This window comes from Astatotilapia calliptera, chromosome 3 (assembly GCF_900246225.1).
Source record: "Astatotilapia calliptera chromosome 3, fAstCal1.2, whole genome shotgun sequence".
NCBI classification, from domain to species: domain Eukaryota; kingdom Metazoa; phylum Chordata; class Actinopteri; order Cichliformes; family Cichlidae; genus Astatotilapia; species Astatotilapia calliptera.
In genome coordinates, this window is record NC_039304.1 from 26216871 (window position 1) to 26243823 (window position 26953).

The following is a 26953-nucleotide window of genomic DNA, read 5'->3' on the forward strand; positions in this document are numbered from 1 at the left end:
TTTTTCCCTTCGGCAGCCACTTTGTGAAGATGAAGGCCGCCTTGCTGGTGGAGCAGCGGCAGCTGGAGGACAAGATCCGACTGGGAGAAGAGCAGCTGAGGGGGCTGAGGGAGAGCCTGGGACTGGGGCTGGGGCTGGGAATGGGCATGGGCATGTCGATGGGATATGGACAATATTAGGAACAACAAAGCTTGAAAGCGGAGAAGAAGGAAGGGTTTTTTTGTAGACTTTACTTGGATATGAAGAAAAGGAGATTTGGTGATTACGATTTCATCTGTCTGAGAAAAGGATGCCATCCTGATCAATTTTCATCGTGAACCTCCGCTCTTATTTTGAAGGAAAACTGCATCACTTGTTTTGAGACCAAGTATGAAACCATTGCTAGGAGCTGATTAACTTGGAAATAACTGGGCTGGCTCCATCTGCAGATAGCGAAATCGTCTCCTTGTCTAAAACTGACTGCCTCACAGATTTCTGAAGTCTTCATGTAGCTTCACATTTAGCACCTCGAACTACTTTTTTAAGGATTAGCAGACCTGTACGCAGAGAATTCAGGTCCAACACAAACAGCTGAATCAGCACCCTGCAAGGCTCTAAGTAGGTGAGAAGTAATGGAGGTCTCTCAACAACAGAGACCAGGAGAGAGGCACGAGTCCAAGGTGTCAAAATGAAAAAAGACGGGGGAAAAAAAGACTGTTATTATCATTAACTACAGACTGCAGTGGATGGATAAATCTAAAGATATACCAAAACATATCAACAATTAATCTCCAGGATATGCGATCTGAGAGCACAGAGCATGCTCAGTGTTGGAAATGGGGGGCGATCTGTGAGTGAAACAGCTGGTGAAGATTCATAGTGAGCGGCTTCTCGTGGACCGAACGAACACGTGAGAAAATATTGTACCCTCTGCTTCACGTTATGAACCACGTACTGTAACATTTATTGTCCTCTAACCAGTATCGCGCCACGCTGCCAAAGACATTTTTGCTTGTTGAATGTGTCACTAAGACGCTGCTCACTTTGTTGTTGTTGTTTTTAATGTATTTAAATCTCCTGGTTCAGAGAATTAAAGGATTTTTTTGGTGCTTAACTTAACCACACTAAAGCCAATATTGTGAAATGCCATTTGCAGGATTATTAACAGCTAAACATGTCATTTCTACAGCCTTCAGCAACACATATACTGTTTTATCTAAGCATCATATTGTCATATCACTTTATATTCTTTTTACTGTAATGTCTGTGGCTGTAAACATGTGTTACTGTGTGGAGTTTGACACTTCACTGACTTGTTCTGCCACGGAGTGACCGTTATGTACAGAAGATGCGTGTTTATAATGTATATAGCGGTTTTGATATTTGAAATGACTGGAATAGGTTGTAAAAGATGAGAAAGAAGACCGGAAGGAGTTGAAGTTTACTGTATATTTTGGCAGTGGATGAATCCAGTGTTTGGTTTGTGTTAAACTAAACTTTGTGTATCCTTTTTCATTTTTTCTGTCCAATAAGCTTGTTCAAGCAACTGTAAAGTTTTAAAAATGTTTTTAAGTCCACCATTTTTGCCCTAAAATTTGTATTCGAGTCCCAAATGTTGTATAAATTTTGGCTATTTTTGATAAGAAGATTCAAACCCTGTCAAACCCTTTCAGTATATATAAGGTTACATCTAGCAGCCAGTTAGCTTAGTTTAGCATTGATGACAAGCCCGACTCTTTCTGCCAGCAAAATTAAATAATTAACACATTGTATTTTGTTTATTGATCCATAAACAAAGGATTGAAAGTGTGAAAACTGCAGTGTTTTAAAGCTCTACCTCTTGATGCTAATGGAGCTAGCATCTTGGTATTTAGGATTTAGCGGCTAATTGTTTTAAGTTGTTTATTTTAGCCTTGTTTTAAAGTTCAGCTCAAATTAAACAAAACCAATCTAATCACTGAGTCATAAAGTAAATGTTAAACACCAATTATTATAAAAACATAAGGTAAGTATCACAATTGATACTGGAACAAAAGTGTAAAGACCTAGCTACTTAACGTAATTGTTTTAGCTTGTTTTGGTTTTGTTATAACTTTTAGGTTAACCACAAAAAACACAAAATAAACCATAAATAACCAACCTAGATACAATGTGTTAAATATTGAGCTTTAAAGTGCAGTTTGTACACATTAAACAAACAAAATGCAGTGTTCCCTTGTTTCAAGTCTTTCTGCTAAGATAAGCTAAGCTAACACGCTCTTGGAAGTAGATTGATATATGTAGTATCAGTTTTCTCATCTACATTTTATCTAGAGAGCAGATACAGCCCGTTTTAAAACTGAATTTTGTGGTTTTTGTTGACAAAATGGAGAGAATTCAGCTTTCCTGAAAGAGAGAAGAACTTCTAGTTAATTGTTTATTGTTACAACCCTCCATTAAACTTTAAAACAACTTCTGTCTTGTAATTTGGGATTTGTTGCCGAAATCCAATTCCAAGCTTTTTCCGCTGGCCTAAACCTCAGAAAGGAGTCCAGACCTGCCTGTCTGAATAAATACAAATTCAAAACTAGAAGAGCAAACCCCATTCCAAAGATTTCTAAGGAAAGTGATGCAGAAGGGAAATGAAACGGCTCTGAAACGCTTTGGTCCAATCTGTTTGATCATTTAATTATTGATCAACTGAAACAAAGAACAAACCTACATTTTATTCCATTATCATTTCATTTTCTTAAGATGTCCAGTTAAACTTAAAACTGTGTTACTCCCATGTTTTGTACATATTAAATGTATCCCTGCTCTATAAATTGACTGGAAATGTACTGATTTGAAAGGAGAGGGACAGAAAGTTGCTTATTGGACCTGAGAAAGAGAATAATTCTTCTGTTCATGTTTCCATCTGTCATTTTGATTTAATACAAACCATTTTTTGTCTCTTTTTGTAACATGCATTACTGAAAAGGCCTGTTTTATAACTGCAAAAACACTCATCTGAGGAAAAAGTACCATAAATAATAATAATGATATTTTAAACCAGCTTTGGGTCTCCTGCTGTGATTTATGCCCTCATGGGTAAAAGCTCTCTTTATATCAACTTGTCCGATGCTGAAATGCCATTCTTCAAATGTGGTTGGACGAAATACGGCTCGGGGTAAATGGAGGTTGACTGATGACGAGGGGGAGTCATTCAGCAGCTCTGCGGGATCTGGGGAGTTCTCCTGAAGGGAAATGATCTCTGTGTCATTAATACTGATGCTCTGTCTAAATTGCTGAATGGAGCAGAGGCCAGGAAATACAATATTAACGTACAGTGTCGTGAGTTGTATGTTTAAGGAGCAAAACCGCCCCAGTTTAATGTTTTGGTAACTCCCAAAATTATTTTTTATATTGGTTTAATGGTTAATCCACCAGATACACAAGCTATTTAACTAAAATGATGTTCTTAATGTTAAAATATAATTATTGTTATTAATGAATTCTGAAAATTACCATTTATAAAAAAGACCAAACAAACTAAAGTACATTATTATTATTATTATTATTATTATTGTTGTTGTTGTTATTATTTTGTCCAATTGCAGTTAATTACTTGCATTCCTGAACAGAAAAAAATTGTATTTGTATTCAGCGCTTTCATAAAAGCCAAATTTTTATGCATTTGCTACTACTAAGGTCATGTGGTTTAAGGTCTTTTGTCCTATTCACTGGAAAGTGAGTGAAAATAAAAATGGGTGTCATTTTACAGATTCTGCACTCAGGTCCGTATCAGTGAAATGCATCTAGATTCTGCTCTTTTTCTGATTCTGCCCATTTCTTCACTTTCCCGATGAACTTGCATTTAAATCCAGCCCTCTGTACTACTGCAGTCTCTCTGTGCCTGAGTCCTTTTCACAAAACATGAAATCACTGTTTTGTACATTTTAACACAATTTAATCCCCACATTTGTGAAAGTCTGTAACAAAACCATCAAATCTGATCAAGGTTATTTAAATGCTGCAAAAGAAGAATGGATTGGAATAAAAAAAAAAATACATATCCTAACCTTAATTACTGCGGGAGAATAATGGATGATGCTCATAGTGAATAAAAAGTAAACTGACTGCATTTTTTGGACAGAGATTCACTTTTAATGTGTATTTTATAATATAATACAGATACATAAAAAAATACACTCCAAAATAGAAGAGTCCATGAAATGTACAAATGTGCAAAATATTAATAAAAAAATTATAAAAAATTGAGGCAACTTTGCCTATAGTACAATGTATAGAATGTATGAAAAGATCTTTACTGCAGATACTAATTTTACTAATTTAATAATACTAATTTTGTGTTGTAAGATTATAAGTTTAAAACATTTTTAGAATATAAACTGCTTCTCTTTACAGCTCCTCACTCCACCAGGGCACTTTCTGATAGTGTGCAAATGTGGTGCACGTACTGCGGCTATCATACAGACAACTAGGAGGTCCAAAGGTTGGCCTACCTATTATTGGCTGAGGTTTTAGTAGAGTTGTGGCTGAAACACATAAAAATATATTATTAATTTTAATCTCCCCAATCAATTTTTGAAAAGTAACTAAGTAACTAATTACTTTTGAAAATAAGTAATCAGTAAATTAATTGGATTACTTTTTTGAAGATGTAATCAGTTACTAATTACTTTTTTCAAGTAACTTGACCAACACTGGTGATGATGTGCCCATCAAAATGAAGTCCTACCTCACCTGCTAGTCGCTACATACATACATACAGCCGTAGGCTGGATCTCTTAAGATCTCACTGTTCTTTCAAATCTTCTCTATCAATACCCATCCCTACCAAGTACAGAGAAATGCAGGGCTTCAAACTAAAAGTTTCCATTTTGTCGGTGACTAGAAAAGTGTGGTTCGCTTTTACATCACAAAATGTTAGAAATATGAGCCATTCATAACAGCCTGAAAGGTTGGGAGTTTAAAATGCAAACCAATGGAAGCAGAAGTAGAAGTCTATAATGTCACAGAGCACACGGTGTCTCTTACTGTGTAGCATTGTACACAAGAACTTTAAAAATCTATAGTGTGTGAGGCTTTGTAAGTTAAGGGTGGCTCGCCCTTGTCGCCTGTGTGTAACAAACCATCTGTTAGGGGTCACGGATTTGACACCTTAGCGTTATGAAAGTGGGGAAACATACTCCTGGCTGAGCATGAGATTAATGCTTACAACTTAGAATCTCAGTTCTAAATGAAATTCAAAATGTTTTTTGTAAGTATGGCTAATGTATAATATGACTTCTAAGGCACACACACACACACACACACACACACACACAAGAACACACAACACAGAGAAGAAGAAGAGGACGGTGTCATTTACCACGCATCATAAAAACCCAATCATTAATCTTCCAACTGTCTCTTTCTGTTCTGAGTTTAGAGTCTTTGTTTGTTTATTGAGCCGTACTTTGGGAGTCATCTGTTGTGATACTGGTGAAAAAAGGGTAAAAATCTAAAGAGCGCGTGAGACTGTTAGCTTTGTTGTCTGGCAGTAAACTTTTCTACAATGTGTTAGTAAAGAGTGACTTGTACTTCTGGCCCGTTAAGCAATGGTTTAAGAAATTTCACTGCAAACTATAAAAGGAATCTGGGTTTAAATAGAACACAGCAGTGTTGGATTAAGTGTAGGAAACACTAGTGTAAGGTGTCTATGGAACAAATCTCCTTCAACGTTCACATTGACCAAAGTTGATGACTACAGGCATTTGTCTCAGTCACCTGATTGTGTTTAGGGAAAAAAAGCTGCTAAATACACTGAGATTGCTCCACATTGTTAGTTAGTTAGCTCTGGATGTCTGAGGGTTCTGTCAAATTTGGGGTGAACAAAAAACATGTTCTCTCGTTAGCAGATGTCTGCGCTGTCACTTGTCATGAAAATGTCCAGAGTTAGGGTTCAAGCTTCCTCTTCAATCACCATTGATCATTAATTGTGACCACAATAGATTTGTCACATGATCCCCATAAACAACCTGCTTTTATAGAAATCATTGTGACACAAATATTTAGTTTCTTGTTTCACAATGTGCATGAACTGAAAATCTTTAGTTTCGTGTTTATAAAGTATCGAAAAGAATACATTTATTCCAATGTATGAACTACACTTCTTGTAAAAAAAAAAAAAAGAAGCTGATTGGAAATGCATTCAAAAAAAGCTCCTGCCATGATCTTCCTTCTGTGAGCGCACACACACACACACACACACACACACACACACACACCATTAATACAAAGGATTGCTGCAGCTTTTGGATTTTCACTCTTTGTTGGAATTAATATGTACAGTTGCATAAAAGTCATTCCAGTTTTTTGCCTTTAAATCTACGATACCTTTCTTGTTCAAATGGTTTACTGACATAGTAAAGAAGTAGCCGGGGAACAAAGTAAGTATGAGCAAGAATAGTTTACGGGCACTTTATCAAATAAAGAGGATTTCACCGTCTGCAGTTTGTGGGAAAAAAAGGTGCCACATTAAAACAAATCAGTAGATCCACAAATTATGGATACAGACTGGTTTCAGCTATAGTGGTAGAGGTACACTTCATGCACTTAAAAACATACAGTTCAAAGGCATGCATTAGAGTGCATTGGTGCACACTTGGGCATCTTTTATTTAACATGGTTATGCCATTGTGATTTTTTTTGCTATATAAATATGCTCAAAACTATCATATATTTGAGATATATTTGACCTATATGCTTGATATCCAGCTAAAAACTTGAAAATATATATTTTTAAATCAGTAACTTTGCAAATTTAGAGGAAATGTTTTTGGAAAACAAATGAATCACGTTTTAAACATGGTTTGAATAATTAACGCTGGCAGACAGACATTTATGAAGCGCAGACATGCTTACCGTGTGAAAGAACCGCGGATGTCTTGGAGCAGAGAAACACGCTGTATTGTTGCTTTTCTCTTTTGCATAAGCAACGCCCGACTGTCAAAAACGCTCTGTGCGGGTAGCAACTTTGCTACCCAAAGTCGCACGTCCAGACATCAACCGGTCTTCCCACCGGCCGGCTGGACCCTCAGCTGGGATCTGCGGCACAACCTCGCACTGGCCACTGGGGCACGGCAAAACTTATAAGTCCTAGTTTTGGTCTTCACTGCTTCCAGAGAATTAACAATTAAAGAGAGGGATCCAACACGAAACTCAAATCAAACGATGCAGTCGGAATTGTCCACAACCACGCTCAGTTTCACAAATAAAAAACTTGCACCAACCGTACTGTTCATAGACACAGGAGGGAAAACTGAAAACATCCCAGAAACTGAAATTGTAATCAATTAATCACGCGAAAGCCGCCTCTACGTCATTTTGCAAAGTTCCAGAGCCTTTATACACAGCATATGCCAAGCAGACTCATAAATCATATGTAGCCTTAGAATTAAACATCTACAGTTTAAAGAAACACACAGGTCAGTGCCTCGCTATTGTCTCTAAACATTAAGATCCATAAAAAATCAGCTTTATCAGCAGAGCATATAAGACCAGCATTCACAACAGACCTCTGCCAGATCTTCTGCTAACTCACGACCCACCTGGCAGTCGCACTTCCTGAGCTAAACTACTCACATCTCCGCCTGGACGCTGGTTCTGTCATCTGGTTGCTTCCTTTCCATCATCGGACTACACCTGCCTGCCTCCCTGCCAAGTCCCTCACTCAAAGTATATTCTGGATCCTCTCTGGACACTCCTCACCCGGAACCCCTTGGACACCCCCTCCTTGCATGACACTGTAACCTGCAACGCGTAAGCCCTAACCTCCATAGTCTAATCCTGCAGCTGTGATTCACTAGACTGCCACTGACTACTTGTCTCCTCTCATTATAGTGACTGCGTACCTCCATCCAAGCTGCTGCCCCTTTTTCCATTCCCAGGATCCATCCATGAAATCTTGTACCTAGTCATAGCACTCAGAGTTTCATGTTCACAGTTTGGCCTCATAGTTCTCAGTTCATAGCTTCCACAGTTCATAGCATTCATAGTTTCCTGCTTTGTACGTTAACTAGGCACTGTAAATAAAGCACTGTGTTCACGCCCGTTTTGCCTCCCCCGGTGTCTGCATGAGTCCACACCCACAGCCTGGCCCTCTCAGCCGTAACAGGAGCACGCTCTCATTTCACAAGTTGGCCTACATTTTCCAGAAAGACAGAAAGTCAGCGCAGTTAAAACCTGTAAAAATACTGAATCAAGAAAAAGGTTTCACACCATGTTTCATCAAGTTAAAAACAAATCCAGCAAAGCTGCTTTTAACACAAACATTTATCTTTCAGATCAGTGTCTAAAAAGCACCCTTAAAAAATATGATCCTGCATTTACAAAAGTATCTCCTGTTTGTATAAATTCACACTGAAAACCAAAATACACAGCGGTTGATAAACAAAATTAAATAATGTATTGCACATCTATGTTTAAAAGATGGTATCGAAAGTCAATGCGTATATTGTCTAAACAATTTGAAATTTAGACGGTCAAATACACAAACTAACGAACGTGGTCGCAGGTGTCAGGCTTAACTAACCCATGAAAATCTGCTTGTAAAACACGCAATTTGCATTTCAGGGCGCCTGTCTAGAAACAAAGTCTTTCTATAAGGCTTATCCATGTTGTTAGGATAAAACAAAAAGATGAATTCACACTGAATTATCACTTAAAACAATCCGCAGGGCCAGCTCTGTTCTAGGATGCCCTCTGGACCCTGTGGAGGTGGTGAGTGACAGGAGAATGGTGACTAAGCTGTCATCCCTGTTGGACAACATCTCCCACCCCATGGAGGAGACTGACAGCACTGAGCAGCTCCTTCAGTGGCAGGCTGCGGAGCCCACGGTGTGGGACGGAGAGACTCCGCAGGTCTTTCCTCCCCACTGCTGTCAGACTCCACAACAAAGACTTTTGCAGCTGATCAAACCCACACATGTGCAATAAGACTAAGTGCAATACTGTTTTCTGACAAAGTTGTATTTTTACTCAGTTGTATATAGCATTTTTATTCTATGTTTTATCATGATGTATATTTTATTCCATTCTGTACAGTTGTGTACAGTATATTATTCTCATTGTATTCCAGTGTTCTCTAATTTTTGCGTCATAACTTTGCACTGTCCACTTTCTGCTGTGACAAAACAAATTTCCCACGTGTGGGACTAATAAAGGTTATCTTATCTTATCTTATACTGTATAACCAAATAACCCATCATAACCAAATAAGGACATGCTTACTGTGTATATTTTCCAATTACTGTGCAGCCGAGAGAAGGAAATAAGTCAAAAACACAGAACCTGAATAGTAAAAATGTCTTTGGCTGCTTACCGGGCTGCTCTGAACGACAACCTGAAAAGAAAAACCGAGACAAACACGTGCATTTGTGAGAAAGCGAATAGATGAAATTATTTATTCAAACAATCTCACAAAATGATCTCACTACACTGCAACTTCTAAAATAATTCTGAGCTCACAATTTTTCTCACTGACTAATTAATACTGTTATACTTTAGTTTAATGTTTGTTATCACAGTACATGCACAATTTATCATATCAATACTGATAACAGACAAATAAGAAAACAGAGAAGATGGTTAAAGTAAACTCATTGGTGCCGTTTCTTTGTAATACAGGTTTGAGGGATGATCAGATGTGACATATGCAGTTACTCTTGCTGAACTGCGAAAAAAAAACAACTGTCATGACAAAGAAAACTAACAAAGATAGAACATGAAATATCTGCACTTTATAAAATAGAGAAACTGACTGAACAGAGCACAAAATGTTCATATCAAATAAGTGTGAAAAGGAAACAGTCCAGTGGCTGATTTTGTTTGATTACATTTTAATAATAGACATGACTCTGAATGCCTTTAATGCTAAATGGACTCTTTCCTTGTATCCAGGTGAAACATTTCATTTAGAATAGTCACATTTGTACCTCTAATTAATCTCACACTTCGTCCACCCCTGATATAACCTGAGCAATGAGAAAATATCTGAAAAAAATAAAACATTTTTCTTACGTTTGCATAAGGAAATGATCACCACAGTGAAAGCGCACGCAAACTGTTGGAGAGCCATCGTTATCTAAATAATATGATCAGCTCCGCCCACTTCTACAAGTTATCAGGGCCTCATCAAACAATCCAGTCAGACTTGTTGCTCTTTGTGGTTTTTGTTGAGAACAGAGATACATGTATTTACTAAAATCTTGTGTAATGTTTAAACCAAATTCTCCACCCAACTCCTTAACAGACTGTAACTGACCTCATCAGTTTTTCTTTTCTCCTCTAAGGACGTTATGTGTTTAGTAGCATTCTGTCTGTGTTCGTTATGCACACTTTAAGAGAAAGAAGACACCTTTTAACACTGCTTTGTTCTATAATTTGGGTTCATTTTGTTTTTCAAAGGACTCAAAGCAGACACACATGAACAGTTTTAATGAAAACTGGCACAACAAACAAAAGTATTAATATCGCAAACTTCACTTAGTCACAAAGTCCAAACTACTCTGCTCTTTATGGTTTGGAGATAAGCTCTTGCAGACTTACCTCACAGTCACAAGTATTTTTATTCCTTTTTTATGCCTAAAGATGAATAAAAATACTTCAAATTGAGGTTGTCATAATGCATGCATGACAGGGTTAATCATTGATCATTTAATCATTTTCAAATTTTGTGTGACGGTAAATACCAATAACATCTCGAGCTGATTTAAATCGGATTAAGGTCAAAGTGAACGTCACACTGAATGTGAAAAGCATTAAAAACTTTATTGCTCTAGTTGAAACTTCCAAATGCTTAGCCAAAACTAGGTACGCAGCCAAACTAGGTAGTCACCGCCTAGCTCTTGACCTTGATCTTCACTGTTACCACCCAAGGTCAAAGTTGACGTTGGAAAAAACATTTCAAGAAACCGTATTGATCGTGCCCGGAGAGAGCTGTACAACACAAGCCATGACTACAGCCCTTTGCCATTTGGGGGTAGTTGCACGTCCCAAGTGCTCTCGTTACCAATGCTTTCCAGGTCTCGTGAACTTTCTTTCTTATTGAATGCATACAATGGTTACTAATTGTTACTAATACTTTTGTATGATCACTCACGTGGGGTTTTGTAAAAATGAGTAAAGTACAAAACTGAAAACTGCTGCCAACACATTTCTGGCATAGACTGCTCTGGGAGCTTTCAAACTGCTTCCATTTGAATGTTTTAAGATTATAACACTTTATAGTCATCACACAATATTAAGAATTAGGAAGGTATTATTAAATCCACAAGCCATATTCTATAAAGCCTTACTCCTCCCTAGTGTGCGATTTATAAACCCCACTATAGATGTTTATTCTTGGCTTAATTTATGAAGTCAAACAAAGTGATTAACAAAGTCTTTTCATGCACACACACACTTTAATGGGAAAACAGTTTTTAGCTGAGCTTTTATACATCAGGTTCAAGAGGTTTGCAGGGCAGGTGATGAAAGAGGGACTTAAGGAAGCAGAGATGGGGAGAGAGAGAGCAGGCGACAGAGGAGGTGCAGAAATTTAAAAAGGAGAGAGAGAAGAAGGCGACAGAGGAGGTGTAGTACTTGGTCAAGAGAAAGGAGGAGGTGACAGTGGGTCAGATGACCAAAGAAAGGGAGAGCACGGAGAAAGGCTGCACAGGAGGCATGGATGACCAGGTAACAGACATAAAAAAACGGCAAAATAATTGTGCACGCAAGCACACACTGTCAGAACACTGAACTGATCTGTATTTGGTTCGTGTGGTTTCCTCACAGAGGGTCATACGGTGAGGGCAACACTCAGGCAAATGGACATGTGAGAATGCAAGGATATATTAATAGATTTCTTTTTAATTTAACAATGTCAATAATGTTGTTAATGTGTGCAATACAATCATTTAAGATATAGTTATTTGAGAGAGTGACAAGTTTTCTTGCCATGTTTACCACAGGGACTTGAGCCCCATGTCAGGAACCAGTCAAATACAGATGACAGAGACAGAGAAGGATTTGATGTTTCAGACATCATCGTCTGCACAAAGCCTGCGCATCCTGATCCTAAGTTTATAGTAGTGCAGAAGCGAGCTAAAAGTGTGTTGTCTTTTAAACAAAAGTGGTTCACAACTTTTCCTTGGTTGCATTACAGTGCCACTTTAGGGGTGCTGTGTTTTCACTGTGCTCTCTTCAGGTTCTCAGGACATGCAGAAAGTCAGGTACATTTCCATGCCATGAACATCTTTGCTCAAAAAGGGAACACTGTAGCTTCAAAACTTTCTTCAGCTGCTGCCAGACAACAGGAGGAACCAAGGTATGGATTATCAAAGATTGCAGCCTCCATCAAATACTTAGCTCAGCAAGGTTTAGCTCTACCAGGTCATGTAGGTATAGTTTATTGGTGTCAATACAGTAATGCAAATGATTGAATATATAAATAAATAAGCAGAGTCACCATGTGGTATTTTTGCCATCTGGCAATAATTTCCTTAGGGATAAATAAAGTTGAGCACAAAGTTATGCCTATGCTCAATTTTGAGATTTTGTCATAAGAAGTGGTGGCCATAACAACTCATCTCAAAAAAATTGGAGACATGGTCTTTGTACTACTGTGTCAGTTATAACAAGCATTTCTGAGTTTGGGATTTTTCTTTTTTTTCTTTATTTGAATATTTTGTTCTGGTTTCTGTTTAATTTTTTATATTTGTTTGCTTTAGAGTGTAATTCCTCCCTCAGTCTTCCTTCCTCTTGTATCAAGTCTTGTTGTATTACGTTTATTCATGTGTCTATGGGTTTTTCCCATTTACCTTTTGCACTTCCTAGTTCCCTTTGTGAGGTATTCATTTATTTTTGTAGAGGCTAAGGCTAGGCTTGAAGCCACTGAGGTGTTCGTTGGTGGGAGTGATGCAATGTCACTGGTATGAATTAACTTATTAGACTTGATACAGTCCAATAACTCCAGCCTTACTCATCTTGTCCTTTAGATTCTTTATTTCCATGATTTAACATAGCAGCGCAGCAAACTGTTTGCCTCCTTACGATCAATAACACACCTGCAGCTAATTGTGTGTGTCCACCTTAAATAACTTACCATAAACATAACATACAGAGAAACTCAAAAGGTGACCTCTAGTGGCATACATAAGGCATCCCTGAGATCACCTCACATAAGTTCAGTTGGCCTAGACTCTAGTGCAACGTGTGCTGTAAAGTGGTGAAAAATGCTACATTACAAAGGCTCCAGTAGTTTCTTCAGCAGACCACAAGGTGGGGCTCTCTGTCCATTTTAAAAACATTACATAGAAATGGTGAGTTTTATATTCTGGGTTCAAATATAGTCAAACAAACTGGGGGAAAAATAATTAATGCACTTTATCAGCACACATCTAAGGTCCTGACTGATAGTGAGGATGATGGCATTTATGAGGAGGTCAAACTGATCACTTTCCTGTGTGGAGAGAAAAGAAATAAACCTTTTTGGGGAAACAAGAGCAAAAGTTGTCTGTCTCATGGCTTCAGCTGGACCAGGATTCCAGAGGTTTTGAACCTGAGTTTTATTTATTTAACTACTTAACTATTAACTGCTATTAACTTGGTACCAGGTGAGTTAAAGAGACACTTGGAACCCAAACAGCTCGTCTGAATAGAAACTTTCTGTACAAATCCCAAAAGTTGATTCTGTTCACGTGGACGTAGCGTTTTCAGTACGAGAAACGTTTCATTACTCATCCAAGTGACTTCTTCGGTCTCAGCTGACTGCAGGTTTCCACAACCTTACAAACAGTACTTTTGCACAATGACTGAAACCAGCACCACTGACGAACAATGAGCTGTGAGGTTAGTTTTCTGATTAATATGCAAATTCTCATGACCATTGATCAACAACCACTGATCAAAGCCAATTGATCAAATACTATTGATCACTGATCAATGACCATTAATCATTGGCTATAAGTACCATTCACAGAGAGTTGGGGAATGGCTGCAATCACAGCATTGTATGATGGCGAAAGATGGACCCTTAGGCCCCCTCTTCGATTCAGAGATGGTCTTTCCCTTTTCACGTAAATGGCCTCCTTGACTCCGCGCTGTCCAGGATGTGTACATCCTCATCCTTGAAAGAGTGTCCACTGGCCTGTAGGTGTAAACAGACTGCAGAGTCCTGGCCTGACGAGTTGGCTCTTCTGTGTTGTGCCATCAGCTTCGCTAGAGGTTGTTTGGTTTCCCCGATGTATAAATCATGACAATCCTTGTGGTACTTAACAGCGTACACTATGTTACTCTGTTTGTGGACCCGATCCTTTGCGTAGACTAGCTTTTGGCGCAGCATGTTTTGGAGTTTGAAAGCTACAGAGAAGCAGTGTTTAGAAAAAATGCGTCTCAACTGTTCTGATACTCCTGGCACATACAGGATCACTAAGGGATACTCCTTATATGTCAGTATTGGAACAGCTGAGACATATTTTGTCTAACACAGAATCCACTTTTTGGGATTTCCTTACCTGGATGATTGAGCATGCATCAAGAGATTTATTGTACAAAGCTCATGGTCTGAACCATAGACAACAATAGTGCATGTTTTACTGCGTGAACGTGTCTGATAGGTTGATAATAAATTATATGCTTGCTGAGGCCATATTGCAAATAGGGGTCATACCCAAAAGTGCCTCTATCGTTTTTCATTTCATTTCTGTTCTTTTTTTTTCTGCAGTAAGACTGAAGAATTTGTTTTATATATGTAATGAGACCTGCTATGGTTCGGAGATGGTGGCACTAACAAAAAACTAGGAGATCGAGCTGGAAGTGGCAGAGCTGATAAGTTGCTGATATTTTTATGATGCGTGTGCTTTGGGGACAAAAGTTTGGAAACCGTCTTTTTTTCTCTTCCCTTTGTGTTTGCCCCCCAACCATTTGCGACAGATGGCTGCCTCTTCCTGAGCTGTTTCTACCAGTGATTTCTTCCCAACTGCCTTTCACTCAGGCCCATTCAGATAAAAAGCTAATTTGGATGAAATGGTAGCTTTTGTGTATCAGTTACTGTTACACCTCCTCACTACAGTAGATTGTGTATTGACTCAGTGATCTAATGAGTTGATAAAACAATGTGGCTCTTTTAACACTTGACACTCTTTCCTTCCTTGCACGTTTTAAAAAACAACTTTTCTACAACATTTCTCCATGTACATTTGTAAGTTTCTTCCCGATATTATATAACATAAAAAAGAAACACAAAAAACTCTGTAATTGTATCTATTAGAAGTTTTCCCCCAAGACAATTTACCAGAATCTGAATATTTTATTAATCCCAGAGGAAATTAATTGGTCACAGTTGCTCAAAGGCAGTAAGAACAGTACGGATAAGTTACAGTAATTCATTAAATACACTGGAAAATAGTCCTAGTAGTAAATATAACTTATTATAGAAATATCCAGATATAATACAGCACAAACTGTTTATGTTTCAACATGTGATGCTCAGTGTGGGGGATAATTTTGCTGACTGTCGGATGATTTTTAATATAAAACTCACGCTTTGCATATAAGTTATTATTATTGTTATTTTGATGACCGAGTTGTCGAACTTATTGGCGAACCAAATTTGGGTAAACGACAGTTCTTCACTCGACTGCTCTTCCTGGCACCGACGGTGCCAGCCTTAAAGCGGCTGCGCTCTTAAACCGGAAACTACCTCCTTTGGGTTTCAAAATAAAAACCATGGGCTTCGACGTCGCGTAAAAATAAAAGCTTTAACGCCATATAAAAACAATAAAAAATGTAAAATGTATGCATTTAATATTCGAGTATAATCTTAAAACGTGTCGGACTGTAAAAGCGCCAATTAATTTATACGACGTTTTTTTTTATTAAAAGACTTAAAGGTGGACGTAGCTAATTTTCGCTTACTTGACGACGGCTTACCGTTTGCGCTTTAAGTGCCAAAACGACAAATGCAAACAGTTGTTATCGCTACGTTTCACCAGCGTGAGTGTCCAAGCAGGGGACACTTTGCCGAGACCTTCTTAAATGTACATATTGCGTCACAAAACCTCAGTGTTGGGGTGTCGGTGGATGACGCAGGGTTTTCTCAGTTAAGTTTACACAGGATAGTGTTGACATAAGCAGCTCCCGCAGAAGAAGACGACGGTGGGGCAAATAATCCGAGTCACAAGACTTCTTCTCCTTCTTCAGTGAGCCGCACGACTGCTTTCTTCCATCCCAGGTAAAGTACGGATTCATTCGGCTTTTTCTTTCATTATTGATGAAGCAAGGCGCAAAGCACATTTCGGTTAAAAGCAGCAGCGCTGATGAAAGTTAGCCGTACGGTTACACCGTGTCGGCTTGTTTGACAGCTCGGTCCTCGTCACGAGGAAAGAGGCTAATCCGCTGTTCCTGGGACCGCGCTGTGTTTTTCGCTGCTCTTGTGGCTTTTAGCCCCGAAGCCGCAGGCATGTAGCAGAAAGAGAAGTGCAAAAAAAGCGGAAATGGTTGCGAAAACTTCACCGTAAACACAGATGTGCTGTCATTAACTCTGCAGCCGCTGTTTGGTATGAAGCGGGTGAGGAGGACAGAGAGCAGCTGTTGTCGGTGCCCGTGTCTCAACAGTAAAACAGTTAGCAGGGGGGGTCTTTGACCTCTTACCTGTGCGCTACTATGTCTAACTTTTGGACGAGTTTACGTGGTAAACATGCAGCCGACAGAGAGAGAGGTAACTAAAGCGGAAAAGCGGATACCTACCGTGGGGCTAGTAGAAGTTAACCCTCCCTCTCTTCTTTGTTTCCCCCTACTTTCCCCCATTAAAAGGCTCTGAAGGGATGGAAAACCCCGGGTACTGCTCCGGGAGCTTTGACGGCCTTCAACATCCCAGCGATGACGATGATGACGAGATGGTGGACATCGCAGGAGCCACGCTGGACTTCTCGACCACGGACGACGTCCCTCCGCTCAGCTCAGGTGGGGCTCCTGCTGCTGGTCTTTCCAACGCCTGGTTTCAGTGCTAAGCTTTTTAAAGTTCATAAACCATTTCAACTAAACTCTTATCAGGGAGTTGTGAGGCAGCTTCAAAGCACAAGTCATGTAACTTGCTTCAGCTAACTCTGGCATTAAAAGTCCCCCTCAAAGTAAATAAATACAAAAAAAGAGTTTAAATTCAAGAATCACTTTCAGCCTGTTTCCTGCACGACTTCTTTCTTCTGACAAATGGGGGGCGGGTGTGCATGGTGATTTTAGATTGATATTTTATTAAATACATTCAAGTACTCTGGAATTATTATGGGACAAGAGGGCTCATTTTGCCTGATTGGAGGCAACGTTTTCTGCAAGCAGTTGCAGTCTGACTTGGACTGACTGCAGTCACTCAGAGAGATTGTTGGAGGTTTGCGAAGAATTGCTGTATAACCTCTAAACGCCACAGAGTCTTTGTCAATGAGCGCAACTCGGGGAGACTACACTCACCTCGCTTTGTTCTGGTTATATTCCTAAAGAACAGGAGAGGTTGCTGAGGGCATTTCTGTCTGTGTAGACGGCAACAGATATGTGATTTTGGAGGATTTGTCACAGTTGATTGTTGCACTATCAGAAACAGACTGCATGTAATTGCCAGCTTGAACCCATACAATCACAGACTGATAGCAGACTGATTCCGTCTTACTTTAATGACAGGGTTAGTCAACCATCTCATTTTGCAGCAAAAACATAACTGAAGTGACACAAAGGCAGGAAGTGTGTGGCAAAATGTTAAAAACTGCAGTAATATCGCATCGTGAGTGAAAGATTGTGTATTGTGGGGTATCTCGGTGATTTCCACCTTTACTATCAACGTAACATGTATATAATAATTATGAAGTGTGGGGCATGCAGTTAAACACAGCAGTGTAAACCGGTTGCTGCTGTTTCACAGCTAAGGTGACTCTGGGATTGAGTCACCTTAGCTGTAAGCTTGTCTGAAAACGCTACGTGCTATACATGCTCCCAGTGACTTGTTTTACTAATTAATATTAGACTACACGGCTAGTTTAAAAGTAAAACAACAATCAAAGTGTGATGGACAAGGTTAAAAACTGATGTATTTTTGTCCCCTGCTGGAGATAAAAGGAATAGACCTGAAGCTAGCAAATGTCTATCACAGATCACACATAGTTTACATCTTTTTGACAGTCTTTTCTTATACAGCTAATAACAGGAAGGAGAATGTTTGCCAAGAAAGAGGTCTTAGTCAGAATTAGAAGAAGGTCACGAGTTTTGTAATCAAATTATTTCACTGAGTTGTATTAATCATAACCGTCATGGTCAGAACTAACAGGAAAATATGCAGACTTCTGTCACATAATGTAAGACTGACTTTTACTGTATGTAGACAGTTTGTGCATAGGTGTGTAATTACTTGTAGTTTCAGGCCCATTTCAAATTCTGAAACCGTCATTTGCTTGTATATTATAAACAGTCATTTGCTTTTTGATTGCACAATGATATCATTACATTTCCTGTGTCTACACAGGACTCTACGTACTCTAGTACGTGAGGAATTGGGCTGTCACTCAGTAGCAGCCTGGCTGTTTGAATGTAGTAGGATTAAATGACACTTCCTTTTGCAACTTGATAGTTTAGAGAGCCTGGCAACTGATTTTATTTTCTACCCCCGAAAAAAGTTGCACTGCAGATGCTAATGTGGCTAAACTGCTGTCTGGAAGTGTTTGCGTACTCTGTGATTAGTGTCTGTTAGTGCTCTCAAACACTGATAAGGTATCAGTAGTTTGTGTGTGTGTGTGTGTGTCTGCGCATGGCGCATGCTTTGTGAGTCACCTGAATAAACAGTTACCTGGAAACGTACAGATTTATTGTGTGTGTGTGTGTGTATATATATATATATATATATATATATATATATATATATATATATATATATATATATATATATATATATATATATATATATATATATATATATATAACTGAGATAAGAGCTTTACAGTGTTTGAGAATACAGTGGAAGGTTTGATAATTTGGTTACTTTAAGAAAATATGCAAAAATCATGTCTGGGTTTTTATTTTTAAGAATTGCTGCCAATTTAAGAGGATGAGTTGGAGGGTGAAGCAGGTCAGAATAAAAGAGCTGTGCTTCCACTCAGTTCAATTCAATTGTATAGCATGGCTGTGCGATATGACCAAGATCTTATATCCTGATATAAGACGTCTATCGTCGAAATGCGATATAAATCATAAACATTTAACATTTTCTGTAAATTCTGTGACTCTCGGGCAGCTCGCCTCGTGTGAAGTGTTTCCAGCTGCACATCGTGTACCTGGAGTCGAGTGTTTTAACCGATGCATGAAGCTATACATTTTTAGACATAAGTTGTAACGGCCGGCATTTTCTTTGTGAGTATTTATTACACAGTGGGGAAAAGCCTGTTCTAACGTTCGAGTCTAAGGTTTATTTTTTAGCACCTAATGACTCTTTGTTTCTTCTCATCTGTAAGCACTGCATACTCTTTCACTTGATTCAGTTTATTTTGAAAAGTCTCAACAGGATCTTGAGATTTATTGTGAAAGGTTTATGTGGAGCCACACGATGGTTTTACCGTCGTTGTTGCTAATGACAACACACAAAAACAATCGCCTGTCCGTCAGTAGTGTGGTTATATTAAACATAAGAGAAAGAGAGAACTTTAAGAAATTAATATAGCCACTACAGTGAGTGACCATCAAAACAATGAAAAAAATATTGCCGTAAACAGTTTATTTTGCAACAACACGAAACAAACGATAGCGTAAAATGAAACGTTTTTGTATCGTCATCCGATATATATCGTTACATCGAACAGCCCTACATGGAATCACAACAGCAAGTAAGGTAAAGACCACAGAATAATACAGAGAAAGCCCTAACCACATAAACACCCCTCTATGAGCAAGCCCTTCCAACAGTGGGGAGGAAAAGCTCCCTTTTAAGAGGAAGAAAACTCCAGCACAACCAGGCTCGGAGAGGGGCAGCCATCAGCCATGACTGGTTGCAGGTGAAGGGAGGAGGATTTAATTTGGAGACGGGACCTCTTTGACCTCACTATTTATTCTTTTTATTTCAGTAAATTTTATTTTATTTTATGTTTGAACAAAAAAGTAAATGAACACGAACGCTGACCTATGATACTGAAGCCTCCGACATGGTGGCCTGTTAATAGCTAAAACTTTATGCCGTTCTCAGTTGTACAATAGTTTTTAAAAACACACCTCAAATATTCACACAAATCAAAGTCTAACTGAAATAATGGTCACATGAAGTTAAACAATAACAGTCCCATTACTCTTTGTCCTAAGAAAAAAATCACATACAAAATATTAAATCAAACAACTAAACATAAGCAAAAGTAGACATGCATGGAAGGACATTTTTAAAGAGAGTATAAGACCTCAGTGCAAAATGCACAAATTAAATGGACTAAAGAGGATGTTTGCAAATTCCTTTAATCAGAAACAAGACTGCCTGGTTACTAATGATGTCATGCTTTCAGCATGCAGTGGACACATTTTTCTTTTTTAATTCTTGCTTTGTCACCATCAGACCTTATCACCCCACTCCCTGCATGCTTATTTGGCCAATTAGAGCTGAGATCCAACAGAGGAATTGAGTGAATGGAGTCATTTATTACACAGCTTTGTTAGTTTGTTTTTTTTATTGCTTTTTGTTTTTTTGTTTGTTTGTTTTTTTGCCACTTGCAATGTTATAACATAGTTGCTGTTATTAATTGACAATCCTGTGAAACTCCTGCTAGTGTATTACGGTTAATTTGTCCTATTGAGAAGTTTGAATCTTCCTCAAGGGATTTGTGTTCTTCCAGAACTTACTGACCTGTAAGGAGCCTTCCTTTCTTCATCTAAAGAGAAGAGCATTGTATCTTACCCACAGACACTCTTTTAGTAGTTTTCATGCTGCCACCCTGAGAGCCTGAGCGTGTTTATCCTTACCACTTCCTTTTCCTTATCACTGACTCTACCTGCAGGTTAAGCAGCAAACATTTTTCCAGCTCGCTTCCGTACAGCAGAGTCGGATATAGCTCAGATCGTTCTGTTGTCAACTTGACATACCCTAAAATAAAATTTCAGACAAATTGGCCGAGTGTACCTGTTGCCAGGGCAAATAAAGGCGAAGGCAGTGTCAGCAGTGTGCGTTATTAATCTTCCTGGTTACTACTGATGTCACAGTGACATCACCAGTTTAAGCAGAACAATAAAACGGTGCCAACAATAGGTCTGCAGATGAGATAAAGATTTGCTCTCAGTGGATATACTGCCTGCTGCTCCTGCTGTTGAGCTGTGTGTTTCACTGTGTCAGCTCTTTGAAGCCAGAGAAATATTTTTCTTTTTTGTTTTTAGCTTTTTTTTTTTTTTTATTACACAATGGTTTATGAAAGAAGATCATTGCTCATAAAAGAGAGAGTAGAATAAAGGAGAACCAGAAGTTGAGTTTCATGCAGGTTTCAGACTAATTATATAATTATGTGCCTGGCTCCAGGGAACTCAGGAAACATCAGCTAAAACTCTTGGGTTAATATCATCCAAGTGGAAAACTCGCGTAAAGAAAGCGAATTTAAACTGAGTTACTGTGGTAAGTGTGAACCTAATAAAATAGCAATGTATGCTTTGACCAGCGTTATTATCGGTCAAGGAAAATTGTGTATAAGCCATGTGTCTCGTACACAGTGGCATCCACCATGAGTTAGGTAACAACTGGGTTACCCTTAAGAGTGAGTGATCCAACTCTGAACTTAAACTGTCCCACTCTCAGACCCTGATAAATGACAACTCGTCTTTCTTTATGTTTCCTGCCATTTTAATGTTTCAGCTCAAACTTCCTTCTTTTTGTTACTTTCCGTGGTGAAGCTTGGCAGTAGAAAGTGTTTGTGTCATTCCTAACCGGTCGTTAGCGAGCACTTGAACCTGTTACCAAGCAGGCTCGTTTATATCCTTGTGTAACCTGTTTCCCATGGACTCATTAGCCTGCGGTGTTTGAAGAGGAAAGTTTGGGTTGGGGAGGCACTGCTAGTCCAAATACTGACATCAAAGTGTTCTGAACCTTCTGTCAAACACTTCTGTGCAGTGAAGGTTGTCCTTTATGTCCTGTATAGGTAGGGAACTCCAGGCCTTAAGGGCCGGTTTCCTGCAGGTTTTAGATGTGTCCTTGATCCAAAACAGCGGATTTAAATCACAACCTCCTCAACATGCCTTGAAGTTCTGTAGAGGCCTGTAATCATTTGACTCAGGGTGATATCTAAAACACGCAGGACACGGCCCTTGAGGCCTGGAGTTCTCCACCCCTGCGGTATATGGCTCTTCTTAGTCCTCGTGGCAGTGTAGACTGTGTTCATCAAAAGAAACAACACTTTCCCCTTGAAATCCTTTAATCCCCCAATGGAAGTGAACATGTTGCTGCTTCTCCCAGCTCTTTGCTTTCCTCCATGTCTCCTGAGTACAGTAACAAGTGAATTTGTCAAATTACATGATTTGCTTAGACCGTGCAGGCACACATAGAAAAAAAAAATGTAAATGTATAAGAGAAAAAAAATTCTGTGAGAATATAAATTAATACATTTTAGAGATGTCTGGCACAACTTCACCTACTTCCAAGTTGAGTGGAGAAAGATAAAATAAACTGGTGAGATGGAAACTCCAGAAACACCAGGGAACAACTTCATTAAGACGCCGACATGTTTCAGCTTGTGGCCTTCACCGAGGTCATTGCACCAAACAGTTTGTGTTTCTTCTATGGTCACATTTCTCTGAAGGAGAAAACTTTTTTTACTTGATGAACATCCTTTAAGAGCTTTTTTGTATATATTACAAAAAAATCTGTCTTGAACATCCACCTGGCAGACCTACTGTGTCTGGAATTGGAAATGCAACTGAGAGAATATCAGGTTTTGTAGAGTTTCATATTAACAACTTGAACTAGGTCCTATTTTCTGCTTCAAAGAACTCCCACCTGTTAACCCTCATAATTATGTGTACCTTAGATATTGAATCTTTGTATACAAACACTGATCATGAACCAGGCCTAGAGTCACTGGAACATTTTCTTCACACTAGGTCTACAAAATCACCGTCTAATATGATGAATTTTTACTTTGAAAGGGATCCGTTACCAATTTACTGGAGTTTGTAGAATTTTTTTAAACGGACACTGTGTAGGTTTGTTATACTCTTGATCATAGTACTAAAAAAATAACTTTCTTGACTTAAGAGTAACCAAAAAAATGACAAATATCTGTCCACCTCTCTTTATTCCAAACCTACTGATCGGAATACATTATTTCATGCTGGAATACAATAAAAAATAAAAATAATTTAAAGACTCTACAAATGGCAAGATTATTGATGTAAAAGTCCTTATTACCTGCAAAAATAACATTTTGGTCCACATGATAGAGCCTCCATGCAACAAAATATATCAAGGAGAAACCTCCTGTCCTCTGAAAGAACAAATGAACAAACACGGATGTTCTATTAAGAGGAATGATTTAACCAGCCCTGGTACAAGCCATTGTAATAAAAAAAACATTGTAGCTCGCCTTTATTCTTTGTAGGCATTGGAAGCTATTGAGGCATTCCGTATATTCCAATTAAAGAGTGTATTAACGGGTATGAATAAGGATCTATCTGTTAATGAGTTTCTGTGGTTCACTAGATTTTTGTTTTTATATGTCTAGAAAAAAATGGTAATGTAAAGAAATTCATTTTTACATTTCCTGTGATTGTCGTCTAATTTGAACTAGTTTGTGGTTTTTTGCACATCTGGGAATGAACCACTTTAAGATGTATAAGGTGACATCCCTTTTAAATCTGTAATGGTTCAGTCAAGAGCTTAGTTGAACTTTGGTTCAAGCATTCAAGCATCATCAGCTTGAATGCTTGGTCAGCCTATTTGCGTGTTAATGGGTGATTAGTTGGTTTTATTTTTTTCTCTGGAGTATACTTTTTTTTTTTTTTAAGTTAAACACAAACTGTTTGGTGTTTTGTAATGACCACGATCAAGGACACAAGCTCAACAGCGTTGGTCTGTTGATAAAGTTGTTCCCTGGTGTTTTAAGTGTTGCTGGACCTTTCATCTCACATAATTTCAGAATATTGAAATTTTGTCTTTCATTTAAATATACTTACAGTTGAAATCTAGGAATTTAATTTGTTTTCTTTTTTACCAAAGTTTTTCATGTCCTTATAATGGCTTTGATATTAGTCCTCCATCATTTATTTACCATTTCCTTTCCTTTTTCTTCATTTATTTATTTATTTATTCTAAAATTGTGTGAATTGATATCGATTATCCACAATAACCTTCTCCACTGTAATTATAATCCCACGTGTTTCTGAAAATATCTTGGGTGTGCCAGCTGCCCACTGTTGACACCGCCTTGACCCTTATCTTTGCTGTATTAGAATAGAATTCAACTTTATTGTCATTGCACATGCACAGGTACAGGGCAACGAAATGCAGTTTACATCCATCCAGAAGTGCTTTTAGCCATGTTATAGATATATTACAATATATATTAGCAATAATATAGATATGTGAGTATATTACAGAAATGGGTCTATTACGGTATGTAATATGTACACGGTATGAAGTATGTTATGAATATGCTATAACTATAAGTATGTACAGGCTATGAACAGGATATAAATATGAAAAAAACCCAACTATACAGAGTATGAAATAAAGAACTATACAGAAATGGGAGCTATGCAAGTTGTAAACAGTTATAGAATTAAAATGATCGTATGATTATTTACACAGAACTATACAGTAGTGCAGTTAAGAGGCTATATAAAGTGCTAGTGGTTGTGAGTGGTGGTTCAGTCCATGTTATTATTGTGTTTGAGGGTACAGTTGTCCATTGTGGGTGTGTGTATGTTCAGTCCATGAGTTTAATGTGGGTCAGATGTCAGGAGGCAGAGTTCAGGAGTCTGACAGCTGTGGGGAAGAAGCTGTTCCGGTACCTGGTGGTCTTAGTCCGGAGGCTCCTCTAGCGCCTCCCAGAGGGCAGGAGGGTGAAGAGTCCATGTGATGGGTGACTGGGGTCTCTGATGATTTTCCCAGCCCTTTTCAGACACCATACGCTTCCTGTAGTATTAGCAAAACTGGAACAAAAGGAGAGACGATTGAAGAACTACAGCCTTGAAATGATGCATCTAGTTGCTTCAGCTCCTTTTATTATGTAGACATGTAGTTAATAAATGTGCATCTGAACTCTAACAGTTTGAAAGGATTTCCAAAGATATGATGGAAAAGTGAAAAGCACTATTTTTGCTCAGAGAGACAGCTAAAGTTTTTAAAAGTGTTTCAAATGACTCTTTGTGGTCCTGTGGAAAAAAAAAAAAAGTACTACTGGTGTAGTTAGTTTGTACCTTTAGCAGCAATATGTCAAAGTAATCCATTTCTCTGTGTTAGCCCTTTCTTCTTTACAGTGTTTCTTCAGTTCATTGGGGTTTGTGTTCCTTTGCTTTATCACTTGTGCTGCTGTTGTTATCCAAAGTGCTTTCATTGCAGCTCAAATTGACTGCCAGTCCTGCTGCATCAGGCACTGAACTGTCTTATCACACCATAACTATGAAAACAGGTTATAATGATTGACAGGGACTTGGCTGCCTGTCACATGTTACAGTGATAACTATGAAGTACTAAAATGGACCAAATGAATAAATGGTTTATTAATTAAATTAATATACCATTATACAATACAACAAGTACTTTAAAATACTTTTTGCATGAATTAGCACACTAGTTTGCCTGCCAAATTAAGTTTTTCTGTTTTTATTATTAGTGTTCTTTTTAAAATGTTTATTTATGTATGTAGGTATTAATCTATTTATGTTGATGAATTTTTTAAAATTCACGTTAGTTTCACCAAAGTAATTTCTGTTTTTTCTTTTGGATTTACTTTATAAGTGAACTAAGCGTGGAGTGGGATTACCCTTTGTAAGTAAATGTGTAAATAAGACTTATGCAAATGAAAGCGCTTATTTTCATAATGAAGCAGAAATGCATTCAAGAAAGTTACAAAACCTGATGAGGTTTTCTATAGTGGGTCAAGTAAAGGTCATCTGGGGATACTTAAATGTTAAAACAGCTGCCACTTTGTTACAGCTTTACCTCTATAATAGTAAAAAGTCCTCTTCAAACCACGAACAGAGCCAGAGATTTGCTGAGCTTACTCATTCTTCCTTTTACTTCCTTTTACTGCAGTAACCGCTTGCACATTCATATACGTTCAGGTCCACCCCCATACAGTTTGAAGCATATAATAAAGAACATTGCCTTTAATAAAATCTGAATTAAAATGTCTTCTGTTTTTAAAAAAAAAAACAACAACCTAGAATCGTGTCAATTAGTAACTGCCTAGATTTACCACTTCAAAGTTTTCAGTTACGTTTTGCTGACTTGTTGATGTTAGTTCCTCCTTTTCTGTAATGTCTGGGTCTGGGCCACTTTTCTGCAAAGCTGCCTGTCAGTAATTTTCCAGCAGGACTATTGCATCACATCCTCATATTTAAAGGTTCTTTCAAAATATGATCTTCTACATATAAGGAAAAAAATCAAATCAGCCACAGACACATATTCCTAATTGATTTATTTTTCCCCAGACCTGGTAAATATGACTTTTAGATCTCTAGCTTCGTAAAGTAATGACAGCCCACTATGTTAGTGTGTTGCAGAGTTTGTTTGTCAGTCATCAAAACGTCACAGGGGTCACATGAGACGCCATTTCCCATAGAGACAAGACCTGAAGAGTTCAAGGTTCAGAGCCTTACCGGAGCCCTTTTTCTTTCTCTCTCTGTGTGTGTGTGTGTGTGTGTGTGTGTGTGTGTGTGTGTGTGCGCGCGCGCTGTGATGATCAGTCTGGTTGGTTCCCTCAGGACGCACACTCGAACACACAGCGAGTGCTGAACTCAGCATGACGTCCCTTGC

At 38.4% G+C, this 26953-nt stretch overlaps 2 protein-coding genes across 3 annotated transcripts in view; both read left to right on the plus strand.

Annotated features, from left to right (window-relative positions):
- The window catches only part of shroom4 (shroom family member 4), a 99582-nt gene extending 97151 nt beyond the window's left edge, over nt 1-2431 (plus strand). Inside the window, exon 12 of the mRNA XM_026162598.1 lies at nt 17-2431. Coding sequence (XP_026018383.1) covers nt 17-179 — 163 coding nt within the window. The 3' untranslated portion in view covers nt 180-2431. The remainder of the gene's footprint in view (nt 1-16) is intronic.
- Nucleotides 2432-15752: 13321 nt separating this feature from the next.
- clcn5b (chloride channel, voltage-sensitive 5b) overlaps nt 15753-26953 on the plus strand; it is a 43915-nt gene continuing 32714 nt past the window's right edge. Inside the window, exons 1-2 of one of the 2 annotated variants that reach the window (XM_026162601.1) lie at nt 15753-16216; nt 16798-16947. In XM_026162601.1, the coding sequence (XP_026018386.1) occupies nt 16809-16947 (139 nt within the window). In that variant the 5' untranslated portion in view covers nt 15753-16216; nt 16798-16808. Of the gene's footprint in view, nt 16217-16237; nt 16703-16797; nt 16948-26953 lie in introns of those variants that run through there. The other variant, XM_026162599.1, reaches the window with a different exon arrangement.